Here is a 17628-nt window from a genome sequence, read left to right on the forward strand (position 1 = left end):
AAGGAAAAAAAGATGCAACCAATGGTTTTTATGATGCTTTTGATCTTAATCATGATGTTTAAAATAATAAAATGTCTCTGATTTTAGTAAAGCATGTTTTTTTCTTTTTTTCATTTAGCTATTCAAAATATATTTCTATCTGTGTCTGATACACTGCCAGAAGTGGAAGAATAAGTAGTGGAAACACAGCACATGTACTCCAGGGGCACTTTTTAGGACAAAATACAACTCTGGTATAGTCAGAAATCAAGATCTCCTGAAACACCAAGAATCCACAGCTAATCCAGGTAAATAGAATGGTAGAATGAAAATTCTACCATTGATAGAATGAAAATTCAAGGTCAGGTGTTCTGACTCCATTTCTAGGACTCTAATAATTAGAACACAATACTGATTACCGGATAGACTTGGGGAGTATGGAAATCGAAGCCTTCCATCCTGTTTCTCAGTTAAGATTGAAGTTGGATGAGCTCTCTTGATATTTTTTTCAGCAATTATTTTGACCTCAAATATGTCTCTTTTCTGTTTGGATTTATACCCTCCTTAGTATCTTACATACATCTCTCTGCTCCTCACCATTATACTGACAACTTCTTCTCACAAATACTGTATGAATGCGCACTACAAAGTTGGTCGTAAATGTCTGACACGTGGATCCATGCACAGTTGTGAGATGAGTCTTTTTCGGTAACTGTACTTCTGATTTGAAACCTGTTAGAATAAAATGCAATACGATAATTAGTACAAGCATAGGGAATACTATTAATATCTACTGTCTCCACAATACTGGCATAGTTGGTAAGGATATGGGTGAAAAAGAGTTTCCAAAGTGCATATTATTGAAAAAAATCCTTGAATTTAAATTCAAATTTTCCAAATAGTAGCATAACAACTTTCACTATTAAGGCATAAAAAGGACTCAAAAATTTTTTAAGAAATACTACTAGTTGAAAATAAAATTAAATACTACTCTGACAAAAAAGAAAAATCATTTAATACTTTATAATATTAAATTATAATACATAATAATTCTTTACTTATCTTTAAACCTTTTACCTAGAGGTATACTTATTACTTACTCCTTGGAAGGAAAGTTATCACCAACCTAGATAGCATATTCAAAAGCAGAGACATTACTTTGCCAACAAAGGTCCGTCTAGACAAGGCTATGGTTTTTCCAATAGTCATGTATGGATGTGAGAGTTGGACTGTGAAGAAGGCTGAGCGCCAAAGAATTGATGCTTTTGAACTGTGGTGTTGGAGAAGACTCTTGAGAGTCCCTTGGACTGCAAGGAAATCCAACCAGTCCATTCTGAAGGAGATCAGCCCTGGGATTTCTTTGTAAGGAATGATGCTAAAGCTGAAACTCCAGTACTTTGGCCACCTCATTCGAAGAGTTGACTCATTGGAAAAGACTCTGAGGCTGGGAGGGATTGGGGACAGGAGGAGAAGGGGACGACAGAGGATGAGATGGCTGGATGGCATCACCGACTCAATGGACGTGAGTTTGAGTGAACTCTGGGAGTTAGTGATGGACAGGGAGGCCTGGCATGCTGCGATTCATGGGGTTGCAGAGTCAGACACGACTGAGCGACTGAACTGAACTGATACTTATTAAATAAAGTAGCAGTTTAGTAAAATTATTATTGGGTATATTTAGTGAGTAGACCAAGTAGAAGAGTTCTTGCTAATGGTGACTGAGAATTAAGTGAAGAATCACAGATATCAAGACCATTGAAAACCAATTCAAACAACTTTCTATATTAAAAAAAAATACTTATTATTTTATTTATTTGGCTTCTCTGAGTCTTAGTTGTGGCATACAGTATTTTTGGTTGCAACATGTGAAGTCTTAGTTGAGACATACCTAGTTTTCTGACCCAGAATTGAACCCGGGCTTCCTGTACTGGGAATGTAGAGTCTTAGCTACTGGACCACCAAAGAAGTCCCAAACAACCCTATATTTTTTAATACATCCTGAAGGTTGTATGTTATTGCAATATAATGATAGACAATGAGAATTGGCCTTCCCTGGTGGCTGAGAGGGTAAGGTGTCTGCCCACAATGCAGGAGACCTGGGTTTGATCCCTGGGTTGGGAAGATCCCTTGGAGATGGAAATGTCAACCCACTTCCGTACTCTTGCCTGGAAAATGCCATGGACGGAGGAACCTGGTAGGCTAGAGTTCATGGGATTGCAAAGAGTCCTGAACGACTGAGCAACTTCACTTATGAGAATTACCATGAGTAAATATAAGCATGGCTCTGTTCTATTTGCCCTTAGTTTCCTAAGGGAGGAGTGTTAGTTATTTAGTCAAGCTCAAAGGGCATTACTGAGCCTCAGTGTAAAAGCTAAGGTCTGTATATCTTCATCCTGTACATCTTGTACATTCTGTACATCCTGTACATCTATCTCTTCTTGGTCCTGAGGATGGAGGATTGAGAGAATTCTTCTGTTGAAATAATTAGGCCAAGGTCATGAAACAACTTTGATCCAGCCTCAGGGAGAATTCTGGCCAGTGTTCTTCTCCAAAATATCTTTTTGACATCTAAGAGATTTTGGAGAATGTACAGAGCCAGATTAAAATGACTGTCACTGATGAATAGTTACACATCAAAATGTTAATTTGGACCTACTCTTACGACTTTAGGGAGTCCACTAGTCAGTTTTTAAAATAGCAAATGAAAACTCAACACAAACAAGTGCTATGAAAAATAACATATATATTTTGTCAAGATCATTTGTTAATAAATTCAATGTGCTTGGCCAAAGTGAGATAGTTCAGTGGTATAAAATCAAAGTGTGATCATACTCAGCAGTTTGTACTAGTCACACCCAATAGTGCTTGCCAGAAGCAAATGAAAAGCCCCTCTGAAAAATTCAAATTAATTCTACAAAAATTTAAGATATGTTAAGCGCATTAACAACAACAACAACAAAAAACAATTCAGGCATAGATGAAAACAAAAAAATAAATGAATAAAAATAAGAAGAAAAATGCGACTTCCCCAGTGGTCCAGTGGCTAAGCCTCCACGCTCTCAATACAAGGAGCCCAGGTTCAATTCCTGTTTGAGAAACGAGACCCCACATGCTGCAACTGTGTTCGCATGTATACTGTAACCAAAAAGAACCCGCATGTCACAACAAAGACCCCACCCGATCAAATAAATACATGTTTTTAATTAGAAGAAAAAGATAACAGAAATAGATACACATGAGTATAAAACACTAGGTTATCAAACACAAATAGTAAAGCAACTATACAGTGTATTCTAGGAGTTAAAAGACAATATTGAGAATGTTTTGGAAAAGCTAAGAATTATAAATTGCAACTGGATAGATTTGAGAAATTATAAAACTTAAAAATTCATTAAACAAAGTTAAAAGCTTAATCAAGGCTTTTAACAGCAGTTTAACTGAAGAAGAGGAAAAATAATGAAACTGAAAGATGTACAACAGGTAAATAGGTTAAAGAAAAAAGACAAAACTATAGGAAAATGTAAATGAGACGTATAGGATATTGTGAATGGGTCTATAATACATTTAATTGGAATTATAGAAGAAGGGTAGAAAGTCAGGAAAGGGCAACATTTGAAGCAAGTATGGCTGAAAACTTCAAAGCTGAAAAAAGACATAAAACTTATATTGCTTTCAAATAATTGACCTTTCAAAAACAACAATAAAAATAGAATACATTATAATATCTTTTAATGCCTAAGAAAAAAGCTACAGATTTCTAATTTCATACTCAAAATATTTTTTAGAAAAGTTGAAATAAAGAGTTTTAGACACGCACAAAGAATTCAACTGTAAAACTTCAACTCTAAAGGAAATACAAATGTATTCTTCAGATTTTAAAAATGATTCAAAATGGAAGGTAAGAGAGGCAGAGAGGAATAAGAAGCAGTGAAAACCATGAATCTGTGGGGAAAATCTAATAAACTGCATAGACTTCTATTGTTTTCTAGGGCTATATTTTTATTGACTCCAAGATGACATCAATTGTTGGTCGGTTCCCATTTATTTAATTTTATACTGTGAAATAAATGCATCCGAAATGAGAATTTAGCAGAAAACCCAGCAGAAGCTGGAAAACAAAGGACTATTTTGGTGCAGGGGTAAATGAAAAAAAAAAAAATTGCCCAACAGAAAAAGACTAACAAAAAATGTGCATTTCTCAATCTTGCCACCAGGTGGAGTATTATTGCCAGTGTTAGTCAGTCGTGTCTAACTGCCACACCACGGACTGTAGCCCAAGAGGATCCTCTGTCCATGGAATTTCCCAAGCAAGAATACTGGAGTGAGTTGCCACTTCCTTTTGCAGGGGAGCTTCCACACCCAGGGATCAAAACCGGGTCTCCTGCACTGCACGTAGATTCTTTACCATCTGAGCCACCAGGGAAGGTGGAAGGTGGGAGGAAAAAATTATACCCCCAGGATGATGAACCACAAGCTGCTTACTCATACAATTTCTCTATCTGAACCCATGATAAAAAGCATGTGCCAGACACTGTGCCAAGTGATTTTACTTTTATCTCAAAATCTTTAGAGGTAGGAATTATTTTTATTCTTCTTTACAGATTTGGAAAGGGGGGCACAGATAAGATTAAGCAATTTATCCAGTGCCACACAGTGAAATGACTAGACTTAGGCTGAAAACTGACTTCAAAGCCCTGCTCTTAACCACAGCTTTACACTGAGTGATTGCTCCTTCCTGGGAAGCTTCAAACACACGCCCTCCTGGTAAGAAAGCTGAGGAACCACTTGTGTTGATATCTTGAAGTGACCACTCAGCACTTTTTGACTGTAAGTCCTCCTCTATCCTCTTGTTTTACTTTTTTTCCCCTGGCTCGGTGTCTCTTCCCATCACTATGTTTCTTTTTCTCTCTCTTCCTTATTATGGCCAACAGATTGGATCCTTAACTATGTGACATGCTCTTACCTCTCTGAGAGAAGGTATGAAGCTTTGTCTCTCTGGATACTTACAGGTTAGACAACAAGGTGGAGCCATCCTCCCAGAGCCATGGTTCTTCTGTCCGACGGCGAGAAAGCCCTATCCAGAATGAATGATCAGGTTGGGAAGACACTTGCCTTGCTATAAACTCCTGTAAGGAAACATAAATACAAGTCAAGGAGAAAGAAAGAGAGACAGTGAAGGACAGAGATGATAGAGACAGGCAAGATACAGAGAAAGACTGTTAGGAGATTTTGAGAGACAGAGATTGAATCACCTTGATGGAGGATGCATGCATATACTGGCATCAGCCTAGATAGATGTGCCAATTCTTGAATGCCACTCACTGTCTCAAACAGCATATCTCATTTTTTCAGAGTCCTTATCGTTTAATTTTCCAACAAAGAATAGATCCTTCTTTTACGTATAGCTGTCCAGCTTTCCCAGAATGACTTATTAAAAAGATTGTCTTTTCTGCATTGTATATTCCTGGCTCTTTTGTCATAGATTAGGTGACCATAGGTGCATGGGTTTACTTCTGGACTTTCCATCCTATTCCATTGATCTATATTTCTGCTTTAGTGCCAGAACCATACTATCTTGATGACTGTATAGTCTGAAGTCAGGGAGCCTGATTCCTCCTGCTCTGTTTTTTTCTCCTCAAGATTTCTTTGGCTATTTGGGGTCTTTTGTGTTTCCATACAAATTGCAAAAATCTTCTAATTTTGTGAAAAAAGCCATTTGTAATTTAATAGGAAAATTTCATTGAATCTGTAGATTGTTTGGGGTAGTATAGTTATGTTCACAGTACTAGTCTTCCAATTCAAGAACATGGTATGTCTTTCCATCTGTTTGTGTCATCTTTGATTTCTTTCATCAGTATCTTATAGTTTTCTGAGTATGGGTTTTTTGCCTCCATCAGTTCAGTTCAGTTCAGTCACTCAGTCGTGTCCGACTCTTTGTGACCCCATGGACTGCAGCACGCCAGGCCTTTCTGTCCATTACCAACTCCCAGAGTTTATCCAAACTCATGTCCATAGAGTCAGTGATGCCATCCAACCATCTCATCCTCTGTCGTCCTATTCTCCTCCCATCTTCAATCTTTCCCAGCATGAGGGTCTTTTCAAATGAGTCAGCTCTTTGCATCAAGTGGCCAAAATATTGGAGTTTCAGCTTCAACATCAGTCCTTCCAATGAACACCCAGGACTGATTTCCTTTAGGATGGACTGGCTGGATCTCCTTGTAGTCCAAGGGACTCTCAAGAGTCTTCTCCAACACCACAGTTCAAAAGCATCAATTCTTCTGCACTTTCTTTGCCTCCATAAGTTAGGTTTATTCTGAGGTATTATCCTTTCTATTGCAATGGTAAGTGAAATTAGAACACTCGCTAACTCTATACATAAAAGTAAACTCAAAATGAATTAAAAACCTAAATATAAGGCTGAACATTGTAAGTCTTAGAGAAAAGCATAGGCAGAACACTCTTTGACATAAATAGCAGCAAGATCTTTTTTGACCCACCTTCTAGAATAATGAAAATAAAAACATATGAAAATAGGTAACAAATGAGACCTAATTAAACTTAAAGCTTTTGTACCACAAAGGAAACCATAAGCAAGACAAAAAGACAGTCCTTAGAATGGCAGAAAATATTTGCAAACAAAACAACTGACAAGGGGTTGATCTCCAAAATATACAAACAGCTCATGCAACTCAGTATCAACACAAGAGACAACAAAATAAAATGGGCATAAGACCTAAAGAGACATTTCTCCAAAGAAGACATACAAATGGCCAACAAATCCATGTAAAGATGTTCAACATCACTAACTATTAGAGAAAAGCAATTCAAGACTACGATGAAGTATCACCAGAGGTGACACCAGTCAGAAGGGCCATCATCAAAAAACTACAAACAATAAATTCTAGAGAGGTTGTGGAGAGAATGGAACCCTCCTACACTGTTGGTAGGAATGTAAATTGGTACAGCCACTATGGAGAACAGTATGGAAGTTTCTCAAAAAACTAGAAGTAGAACTTCCATATGACCCAGCAATACCAATGCTGGACATATACCCAGAAAAAACGGTAATTCGAAATGTCACATGCACCTCAGTGTTCATTGCAGCACTATTTGAAATAGCCAGGACATTATAGCAACCTAAATTTCCATCAACAGAGAAATGGATAAAGAAGATGTAGTACATAAAAACAATGGAATATCACTCAGGTATAAAAATGAATGAAATAGCGCCATTGGCAGAGACATGGATGGACTTAGAGACGGACTGCCATACACCATGAAGTAAATCAGAAAGAGAAAAATAAATATCATATAATGTCGCTTATATGGGGAATCTGGAAAAAGTGATACAAATGAACTTATGTGCAAAGAAGAAATAGAGACACAGACATAGAGAACAAATTTAAGAATACCAAGGGGGAAAGGAGAGAGGGATGAATTGGGAGATTGGGACTGATATATAAATATATACTTGTGCTCAATGCTCGTGCTCAGTCACTCAGTCGTGTCCGACTCTTTGCCACCCTATGGACTGTAGCTTGCTGAGCTCCTTTGTCCATGGGATTCTCCAGGCAAGAATACTGGAGTGGGTTGCCATGCCCTTCTCCAGGGGAATCTTCCCGACCCAAGGAACCCAGGTCTCCTGCATCTTTGGCATCACAGGCAGATTCTTTACCACTGAGCCACCAGGGGAGTCCCATACATACATGCCTATGTATAAAAGAGATTACTAATGACAACCTACCATATAGCACAGGGAACTCTACTCAGTGCTCTGTGGTGATCTAAATGGAAAGGAAATCTTAAAAAAAGGGGACTCTGTTTTATAGCAGAAACTAACACAGCATCCTAAAGCAACTATACTCCAATAAAATTTAATATAAATAAATAAATCATTGATGTCAAAATGGTGCTTCCTGCATTCAATCTACCAGAATAAATCCAAGAATGACAGAGTCTGTAGGCCATGTTCATGGATGACAGGCTACTATCATTGCCACAATTTTAATTGAAAATATAAGTTTATATAGCCTTTGTCAAGAAATGCTTCACAGAGTTAGATGACTATCTTAAAACAGTTTAGTTCTACTGCATGTTTTATGAATAAGTAATCTAGGGGTTAATGATCATATTTGAATTGTTGACAAATATAACTCAACAAAGTGGCAATTATAGGAAGGTCTAAAAGCCAGACAGACTTCCAGTCCCATGCCCCTTTTTTTTTTTGCCATACATCTACTTCCATTAATTTTTATGTCAACTACAACTGTGGGGAAAACAAAACAGAAACACAAAAATTGAGAGTAATAAAAGTAAGTATAGAAGTTGTAGGTTGTTCAGATTTATAAGGTAGAATATTCCCTGACTATTAACTTCTCCTCGTATCTCATCTGAGTTCTATCCTTCAGGCAAGATGCATTGTAAGTTGCTCTTTTTCTGTGCAATTTTTATGTCTACAGGAATTTCTCTCTCTGAATTTCTATGGCATTTGGTGCCAATACAAGATATTTAACTTTTAACAGCTGTTGAGTTGTTTCTATTTTCTTAAAAATTATTTGAGCATGGCTAGAAGTTTAAACCTCTTTGCCTTTCCCAGTATCTTGCAAGGAATAAATTATTTATAAGTGTATATTATCATAGCTTGATAATTATGGTGATAAGGGGAAGAACCTTCTATTTCACTGTACCACATTTAAAACCTAAAGTCCAAACCCACAAAAATGAGTGTGGCTTGATTATTAGAGTCAACTTGGAGTTGTGTTTAAAGGATTAATTTTAAAGTGTAATGTACTGGAGTGGGTTTTCATTTCCTTCCCAACCCAGAGATCGAATCTGGGTCTCCTGCATTGCAGGTGAATTCTTTGCCAACTGAGCTAGCAGGGAAATCCAAAATGTGTTCATATTTTAATTAATTAAAAAGAAAGGCATGTATTATATACTTTATTCAATATATGTTATTATTATAATTATGGAGAATATGTAAAATTACTTTCTCTTAGGGAAAATAGTTATCTGGAAACTATCTCTACTTTTCTGCTCAGTATAGACCACAGATATTATAACCAAATTTACACTTACCAACTCTTTTGAGCTGTCTATCTTCAGGAGATTAGAGCCCAGTTGAAAGCATTGTCTTTTACTTCCATCCCAGGAATCTAATAGTGTGCTAAATAGATAACAGCTATCCTCATGTGTGATCCAGTTAGGGGAACAAGAGCTAGAGAAAACTCCTGGAAATAAAAGATAAATACAGTGAGGTTCATACTATGAATGGTACTTCAGTACAGGTATGAAATCCTAAGGACATAATAATCAATAAATTGCCATGAATATATTTCATTTTCAATTCAAATTATATAGATATAACTTTACAGAAGGGATCATATTAAAACCCACATTCATTTACAGCTAAAAAATAACTGAGTGGCTACAGTGTTTTAGACTATCAACTCTCCTTTCTTTCTTGCCTTGTCTTCCATGCCTTCACAGTCAGCTCAAAACTCCTTTTCTCCATGATAACTCTCAAAATAAACCAATGCAATGTCAGTCATTGAGATACACAATAATTTCATGTTGACTTATTTTACAAGTGTGACATCTATTTCAGAATGCAATTCACCAAATAAGAAAAGTATAAGAGCATTCATTCACATTACAGAGTAATGTGATAAAGACAGTGAAGAGGTATGTGTCCAGAGATGGAAAATTGAAGTCCAAATATTGTCATGCTCAATAATGGTGCAATTAGGAATTAAAGTCTACTGTATACAAAATGGTAATTAAATCAATTAATTTGTATGATTAAAGAAAAACAAACTTAACTGGTTTTGTATGGCAAAACCAATACAATATTATAAAGCAATTAGCCTCCAATTAAAATAAATAAATTTATATTAAAAAAGAAACATGTTTATTAGGTTTATAGATATTAAACATATCTATGAACCTTTAAATTCTTAGCAACACTTTACCTTCTTTCCTTTTTCTATTCTTTTTTTTTTTTTTAACCTTTTCTGGTGTCCTATTTCCTATTTTAACTATATCACTTTAAAATGTCTTTTCCCTATGGTGTGAGAACACATTATGTTTCTTCAAATCAAATTACACAAACCTATAAAAGCTTAAATATGTGAAAAATCAGTGATTTGAAAAAAATCCAACAAAGTTGGAGATTCAACTAAGTTCATAAGGTATTTATGCTATCACTTTGTAATCTGGATCTCCTGCATTGCAGGCAGATACTTTATTATCTGAGCCCCTAGAGAAGCCCTTGTATATTGCAGAGGACTTATTTTACTGAGATAATACTGCTGTGGGCTTTATTAGAATGCAGAATCACCACATGTAAAAGTACTTTCTTCATCCCCTGCTCCAAGCCTTAGTACCAAAAATTAAGCCTTCTGAATCAAGGATTTTATTAAGCCTTAATTCTGCCCTTGCCTGTGGTCTTGGGAGCCTTGGAAGGTATCACACTATCTTCTAAAGATGATTGTGTGGGTTGACTCAGGTTGTCTTTATTTCTTGATGGAAAGCTGTCACTCTTCAACAGGTTGTTCCCTGAACTGGATCTCCAAATACCTTCATATACCAACAACAATAGTAATGACAGAAAAAAAAAAGTCATTTTTACTATGTTTGAGAATTAAAATTCAAAAATCTACATTTTTGTTGGAATATAAAGGGATGCATTCTTGATTAGTGATAAATAGGTAATACATTGCTGATGGAGAGGTAGAGATAGATGGTAGATAGATAGGTGATAGCTTGAATAGATGGAAAAAAGAAATAACTTCCATAAGGAAGATTTAATACAAAAGATAAAAATGAAGTAGATAGGAGGATGGGGGAAAGTAAGAGGCAAATGGAATATAGTCCTTTGGTACCACGATGGATTTGAAATAGTAATAAATCTTCTTTATTATAATATTTTAAAAATGAGAGTTCCTTGAGAATCTGCCAGGTGACTATAACATAGAATGTATTCAATAAACACATGACTAGTTAAGAAATCTTTCATGCTTTCATATACCCTTTTCAAAGGCACAATAATACTTTATCCAAAATGGAATTCATGAATGATAAAATCTAAGGAAATGTATTCATCTATTACAAAATAACTACTTAGAATTTCATAAGTGCTTTGAGTATTTCCTGATATTATCCAAAGGCATTTAAAGACAGGTGTAAAACAATTTCCTTAAATCATGAGATGTAAAAAATAGCTTAAATTCTTTAGGGAATTTATCTCTTAGGAAGATAAGCACCAATTGCACTTCCTTCACCTCCACTGGTTTCCTTTCATTAATTTATCCTAGGAATTTCACAGCTTTGAAACCAGCTATTCAAGGAAATATTGTAGATAAGAGTATGAGTTATCAAGACAGATCGCCTGCATTTCTAATCATGGTCCTAATGTTAACTAGTTTGTGACCCTAGAAGTAAAGTTAGAACTCATAACATCAATTCAAAGGGTCGGTATTCAGATCCAGGTAGATTATGTTATACTCTTAAGAGAGTACCTGAGGGACTTCCCTTGTAGTCCAGTGGTTAAGACTTGACTTTACAGTGTAGGGGGTATGAGTTCTATCCCTGCTCTGGGAACTAAGATCACACATGTCTTAGGGCCAAAAAAACAAAACATAAAACAGAAGTAACATTGTAACAAATTGAATAAAGATGTTAAAAATGGCCCACATTAAAAAAAAAAAAATGTTTCCTTAAAAGCGTGCCTGAAACATCATAAATGCTTATTAAATGTCTGTTGCTGTTCATCTTCCCCACCAATACTTACCCGAGGTACTCAGGACCACAGTTACCACCAGCATCACTGAGCATAAAATGCCCAGAGCCACAGCAATCAGACGCCAATGCGAGGATGCAGCACAAAGCCCTAGAAAGCCAAAGGGAGCAGAAACTGAATCAAGAAACAGGATGACAAATCACTGAGCACTTCAGTTCTGCAGTTCATCAAAATCTGATACCCAGATAACCTACTCATCTAGGGTTAGTCTGAATTTTTCTCCCTCTTTAGTGTACCTCTTCAGGGTCAGCAACTGTAATTTGAGCACAGTGCCTTGAGAGCTGTGCACTCCTAATTTCAGCTCCACATTGATATCTATAGGTTTTGACACTACCAGGATTCCCATCCAGTCTTAGAAGAGACAGCTTAATGCAACAGAAATAACACTGGTTAGGAAGGGTAATCTTCCTCTTTCACTTATTTCTTGCCTGTCATTGGGCAAATTACTTCTTCCGTTTTTCCATTTCTCTTTGTGAAAAATTAGGGTAATGATGCATCAAAGAATGACTGTGAGAATCAACACAAGTAAAAGCACCTAGTTTAGAGACTACTAGCACATTATAGGCAACCCACAGTTTGTTCACACACACCTATAAACACACACATGCCTTCCTATCTCTTGCTTCACCATGTTTTTCCATTCTTCCCCAGTAAGTTGCCCAAGAAAACAAAACTGTGTGACAAGAGGAAAATAATTGTGCAATGGGAATGGCCAGAAAGCAGAAGAGAGCAAATGCTGATGTCAAAACCTGTGAATAATCTCTTTCTTGATAACAGGAAATTCACTTTATATTAATATCACCAGATCAAGACTGAGAATAAGCAATAAGAGCATTTCAGAGAACTGTCAAATAGAAGACTCGTAGAGGAGATTAAATTGCTCACTCAGTGAAGAGAGAAATATTTTAACGCCCTTCTCCAGATTTCACTTTTTTTACATAATGTCTAAGATTCATGTCCTGATAATGGAATCTTTTATCTAACTCATATATATTTCTTCACTGTTACACAAAGAACTTTTTGTTTAATTTTTTTTTTTTTCCAAATCAATCTCATGATACACATAAAAAAATCAGATTTGGGATTCTAAACCATTTGACTTCTTTTATTTTTAATTAAACTTTTTATTTTGTATTGGAGTATGGCTTCTCTGGTGGCTCAGTGGTAAATAATCTGCCTGCAATGCAGGAGCCATGGGAGACATGAGTTCCATCTCTGGGTGGAAGTTATTCTTGTCTGGGAAATCCCATGAGGTTGCAAAGAATCAAATACCACTGAGCGACTAAGCACAAAAAAATGAAGTATATTGATGTATAGTCGATTAACAATGTTGTGATATTTCAGGTGGACAGCAAAGAGACTCAGCGATACCTACACATGTATCCATTCTCCCTTGAACTCCCTCCAGTCCAGGCTTTCACATAACATTGAACAGAGTTCCCTGTGCTATACAGTAGGTTCTTATTATCTAAACCCTGACTTCTGACCACCCTTTGGTCTTTTCCACAAAATCCTGTTGTTTTTTCTGCCTTCTTTCTTTTTTTTTTTCTAACTCCAGTATCCTGATGTTATTCATATGCACTTCTTTACGTTCCCTCAAACTTCATTCTACAATTTACTCTTTTCTGTCAAACAAGTCACTCTCATTGAAATTCCTTCATCTTTGCATTTCATCACATTTATCACCAACTCCTTACTTTTGAAGCATCTGTCTCTATAGAACAGAAAAAGTGTGAGTATTTTCTATCATCATAATAATTAACTTCAATGCATTTGATCCTTGAACAACACAGGGTTTAGGGGCACTGGTCCTCCCCACACTATACCTTATAGTTGGCCCTCTATATCTGCAGTTTCTCCATATCCACAGTTTGACATCCATGGATTCAACCAACTACAGATCGTCTAGTAGTGTGCTATTTACTTTTGAAAAACATTGATGTATAAGTGGATCTGTGCAGTTCAAACCCGTGTTATCCAAAGATCAACTGTGCTAGTGATTAGCCATTGAATGGTTGCCCAGAGAACAGTCTTAGTGCTCATTCAAATTATCTTCAGTGACTTCTGAAAACCTTTTAAAATATATTAATAAAAGCCTGGAAAATCAGAATTCTGTCCAATTTTTTCCACTTCTAGTTTTAGTTGTAAGAATGTGAATCTTGAAGTCAGAAAGAAAAAGATATACCTTTCTCTGAGACTATAGATCTCCTGGTGATGTTGCGAGAGCTGAAGTCTAATTGAGTATATCCATCTTCATCCAAATTTTCTACTGAAGATTGATATTCCATTGTTCTACTGAGTTCCTGAATTGACACAGCATCTGAGAGCTTTCTTCTTTCTCCTAAGACAACTGCCTGTGGACAAAAGAGGATCTGTGAGTCAGGTCATGTGGGAGACGCATTTACTAGGCTTAAACAAGTTGAGCTAAAGTAGTCCAACCAGATACCCAAAAGCAGGAAATGAAAAACTATACTGTGGTAATTTCCCATTGGTGCCTTTAGATCCTGTTTCAGAGACTGATGACTCTTCAGAAAATTATAAGGTAGGACTTCCCTAGTGGCTCAGTGGTAAAGAATCCACCTGCCAATGCAAGAGACATGGGTTTGATCCCTGATCCAGGAAGATTCCACATGCTGAGGAGTGACCAAGCCCACCTACCATAACTGTTGAACCTGTGCTCTAGAGCCCATGCTCTGCAACAAGAGAAGCTACTGCAATGAGAAACCCACACACAGCAACTAGAGAGTAGTCTGTGCTCTCTGCAACTAGAGAAAAGCCTGTGCAGCCATGAAGACCCAGTGTAGCTAAAAATAAATAAAATAAAATAAATTTTTAATTATTTAAAAAATTGTAATGCAGCACAATAGATAGATCTTTGTTTCAGACCAAACATAAGAAAAATAAACCAATTAATATTTTATGCTGCTTTCACTATTCTCACATCTGAATTGGACATCATTAAAGGATTTGACCTATGTAAACCTAAAACAATTTTAGTTCATTGAGTTCGCCAATACAGTGTTATAATCATTCATTCATTCATGTACTGGGTCTATCAATAAACATTTATCAAATGCCCATATTTTAAATTGACAGTAGCTGGGGGGCAAAGGGATCAATGATACCTGTGAAGAAGCTCACTGAGTAAGAGAGCAAACCCACAGATGGGTATACAGAGGATGCCATAAGGAGGTACATTGTTGTAAAACAGAGAGAGGAAGCAAATCTCTTCAGTGCTGGTCAGAGGTTAATGATACAAAGTAGAAAATTACTTATTCAATAATGAGCTTAATACTATCCATTGCACATGTTCTTATACAATCTGTTTTCCAATAAGTCTAGGAGGTAGGCACCTATAAATTAGAACTATTTTCTTTTTTTAAAAGCATAGTTGATTTACAATGTTGAGTTAGTTTATCATTTACAACAACTCATTTATATATACATATATGATATTCATATAATATATATTATTTTTCATAATATTTTCCATTACAGTTTATTACAAGATAATGAATATACTTCCCTGATCTATACTGTCAGACCTTGTTGTTTAGTCTTCTTTTCAAAACCGAGACATAGAAATTTTAGTTCCTTGTATAATTTTAAGAAGCTAATAAAAATATTGATGCAAGGAATCAAACCAAACTTTACTCTTACTGTAAAACTCATGATCTTTCCTGTTATACTACACTGCCTCCTTCACCATTTTGTACACTTAAATTGCAAGTGACAGCTTATGGAGCATTCAGGAAATGAAATATTGTGTTACATGCTTAATGTTTCCTCTTTTCCAATTTCCACAGAAATGCCCAAGTTAATGCGATATGGAAAACACTTGTCATTGCTAGAAACTAGAGAGGTACCATCTGTTCACATGAGTTGGAGGCAGGCAGAAAGAAGCAGACATCTGGTTGTTATCAAAGATAAAGCCAGACTTCATTAAAGCAGTTAGGACAGTAATTGTTTCAGTAGCACAGTTACAACAGAAAAGAAGGGCCAGAATAAACTGAACTCAACTTCCCCAAAAAAGAAGACAAGAGACTTTTTAAAGGCTGGAGTGTGCTAAGGAACAGGCTCTGAGGGTTAATCCATGTGACTAGACCATTCAGATTTGTTAATTGCTGCTTCTTCAGAAGAGAAACAAACTTCCCTTTTTGACAGGAGACAGTGGTTGGTGTTGAAGCACAGTGGTGTCCCTACCCAAGTTAGATGCTTTCCTTCCTCCTATGGGGACTGGGCGTGTTGTCTCCCTAGGTTCCTGCCTGTTTGCTTTCAGAGATGGCTGTCAGGACCCTGAAGAACGTTTTAGGTGGTAGATTTACATGTCAAAGGGCAGAGAGAGGACTTTAATTGCAGGATTTCTGAAGTAACTGCTCTAAGAGGGGTCTCAGAGGTCTATCTGTTTATCACCAAGTTTTGACTGGACCAAGCAGTAAATCCTCCTGGAAACATTAAGTTTTCTCAGGCAGGCATTTTAAGGGACCTGGGATCATTCCAGGACACAGCCTTAAACTGCTGGAAACCAAGTTAGAGTCTGTCAAATCCCTTAGTGCAGAGGTTTGGATAGAATGGTTCTATTCCAAGAGTTCTACAGTTCTCATCAATCATAGCAAAATGGAAGAGAGGTCAATGGAAAAAGAAAAAAGAGAGAGACATTTCTCCCTCATACCTACTTGCCATAAAAGTTTTACTAACTTTTCAAGACACATTGCAAAGTAGTGGGATGGAGCTAATCTCAACCTCGTCAGATGTCCAGCTCCATGATGCAGCCCTTGAGAAAACATAGGATTTTTCTGAATGAATAAATTGGTTCAAAGAAGAAAGTTCAGTTAACTAAATAGAGCTAGAGCATAGAAGTGAGGAGAGAATATTCTAGACAGTAACAAAAAGATTTTACTATTGATTCCGACACCCGCCCCCCCATGCCACACACGCACACTCAGTGGGAGAATCTTTACAGATTAGCTTTTAGATTCTATAACTGCTAACCTCTAATCCTACAGAAACAATTGGCTTTCTAAGTTATCAAAGAAAATTTTCCATAAATGTAAACATTAGTTTTTTCGTTTGTCTGGGACTGAAACAATTAAACAGTGAATACACAAATCATTGACAATTAGGAAAAAATAATCCCTCAGCATTTTAAAAGGCAGAAGGGGAAATCCCCAGCAGTTCAGTGGTTAGTATTCAGAGCTTTCACTGCCATGGCCCGGGTTCAGTCCCTGACAGCTTAGCTAAGATCCTGCAGGCTGCAAGTCATGGCCAAATTTAAAAAAAAAAAAAAAGAGCAGGAGAGAGTAAGAGTTTGCATGTGCTGTGTTTTAGTGACTCAGTCGAGTCCAACTCTCAGCCATGCGCTCCTCCGGGGATCTTCCCAAACAACGATGGATCAAACACGGGCCTCACACATTGCAGGCGGATTCATCACTATCTGAGCCAGCGGGAAGCTCGAGAGTTTGCATATTCAGAGAAAAATACCCCTGGTCCCCTGGTTAAACTTTAATGTAAGAAACAGGTTAAACATTAATGCAACAAAGCACCTAACCAATAAACAAACAAAACCCAGTAAATAGCAACAATCTTAGTGAGAGTTAATGAAAAACTGTGTTTATACAGCAAGTTTTTTCTTTGAGAAAAATGAAAAATCTGAGAAAATTTCTTAGAAGTGAAAATATATTTTATAAAATAAAAAGACAATTAATTGAACCGAGTCAAATTGAATACTGCACCAAGAAAACAACATACATTCAGTACAGTTGAGTTAGCCTGGGAATGGCAACCCACTCCAGTATTCTTGCCTTGAGAAGCCCATGGACAGAGGAGCCTGGCTGACTACAGTCCATGGG

The 17628-nt window shown here is 36.7% G+C and overlaps 1 protein-coding gene across 3 annotated transcripts; it reads right to left on the minus strand.

Annotated features, from left to right (window-relative positions):
- Positions 1-426: 426 nt before the first annotated feature.
- Positions 427-14201, minus strand: CLEC7A (C-type lectin domain containing 7A). 3 transcript variants are annotated; one of them, XM_025282411.3, is made up of 7 exons: positions 13965-14201; positions 11771-11869; positions 10420-10557; positions 9058-9209; positions 4987-5105; positions 3008-3114; positions 578-711 (listed from the first exon to the last, which is right to left on the minus strand). In XM_025282411.3, exons 1-6 carry the CDS (start codon positions 14065-14067, stop codon positions 3039-3041), a joined length of 687 nt encoding a protein of 228 aa, XP_025138196.3. In that variant the 5' UTR covers positions 14068-14201; the 3' UTR covers positions 578-711; positions 3008-3038.
- Between the last annotated feature and the right edge of the window lie 3427 nt (positions 14202-17628).

The sequence above is a fragment of the Bubalus bubalis genome, chromosome 4, assembly GCF_019923935.1.
Source record: "Bubalus bubalis isolate 160015118507 breed Murrah chromosome 4, NDDB_SH_1, whole genome shotgun sequence".
NCBI lineage: Eukaryota > Metazoa > Chordata > Mammalia > Artiodactyla > Bovidae > Bubalus > Bubalus bubalis.

Excerpts from the sequence above, each read along its gene's own strand:
- CLEC7A (XM_025282411.3), bottom strand. The coding sequence starts at position 14,067 with ATGGAATATCAATCTTCAGTAGAAAATTTGGATGAAGATGGATATACT. Across the intron at positions 11,870-13,964 it reads ATCTATAGTCTCAGAGAAAG|GGCTTTGTGCTGCATCCTCG; the intron begins GTATATCTTTTT and ends TTGGCTTTCTAG. Across the intron at positions 9,210-10,419 it reads CAAGGCTCCCAAGACCACAG|GAGTTTTCTCTAGCTCTTGT; the intron begins GCAAGGGCAGAA and ends TTTTATTTCCAG.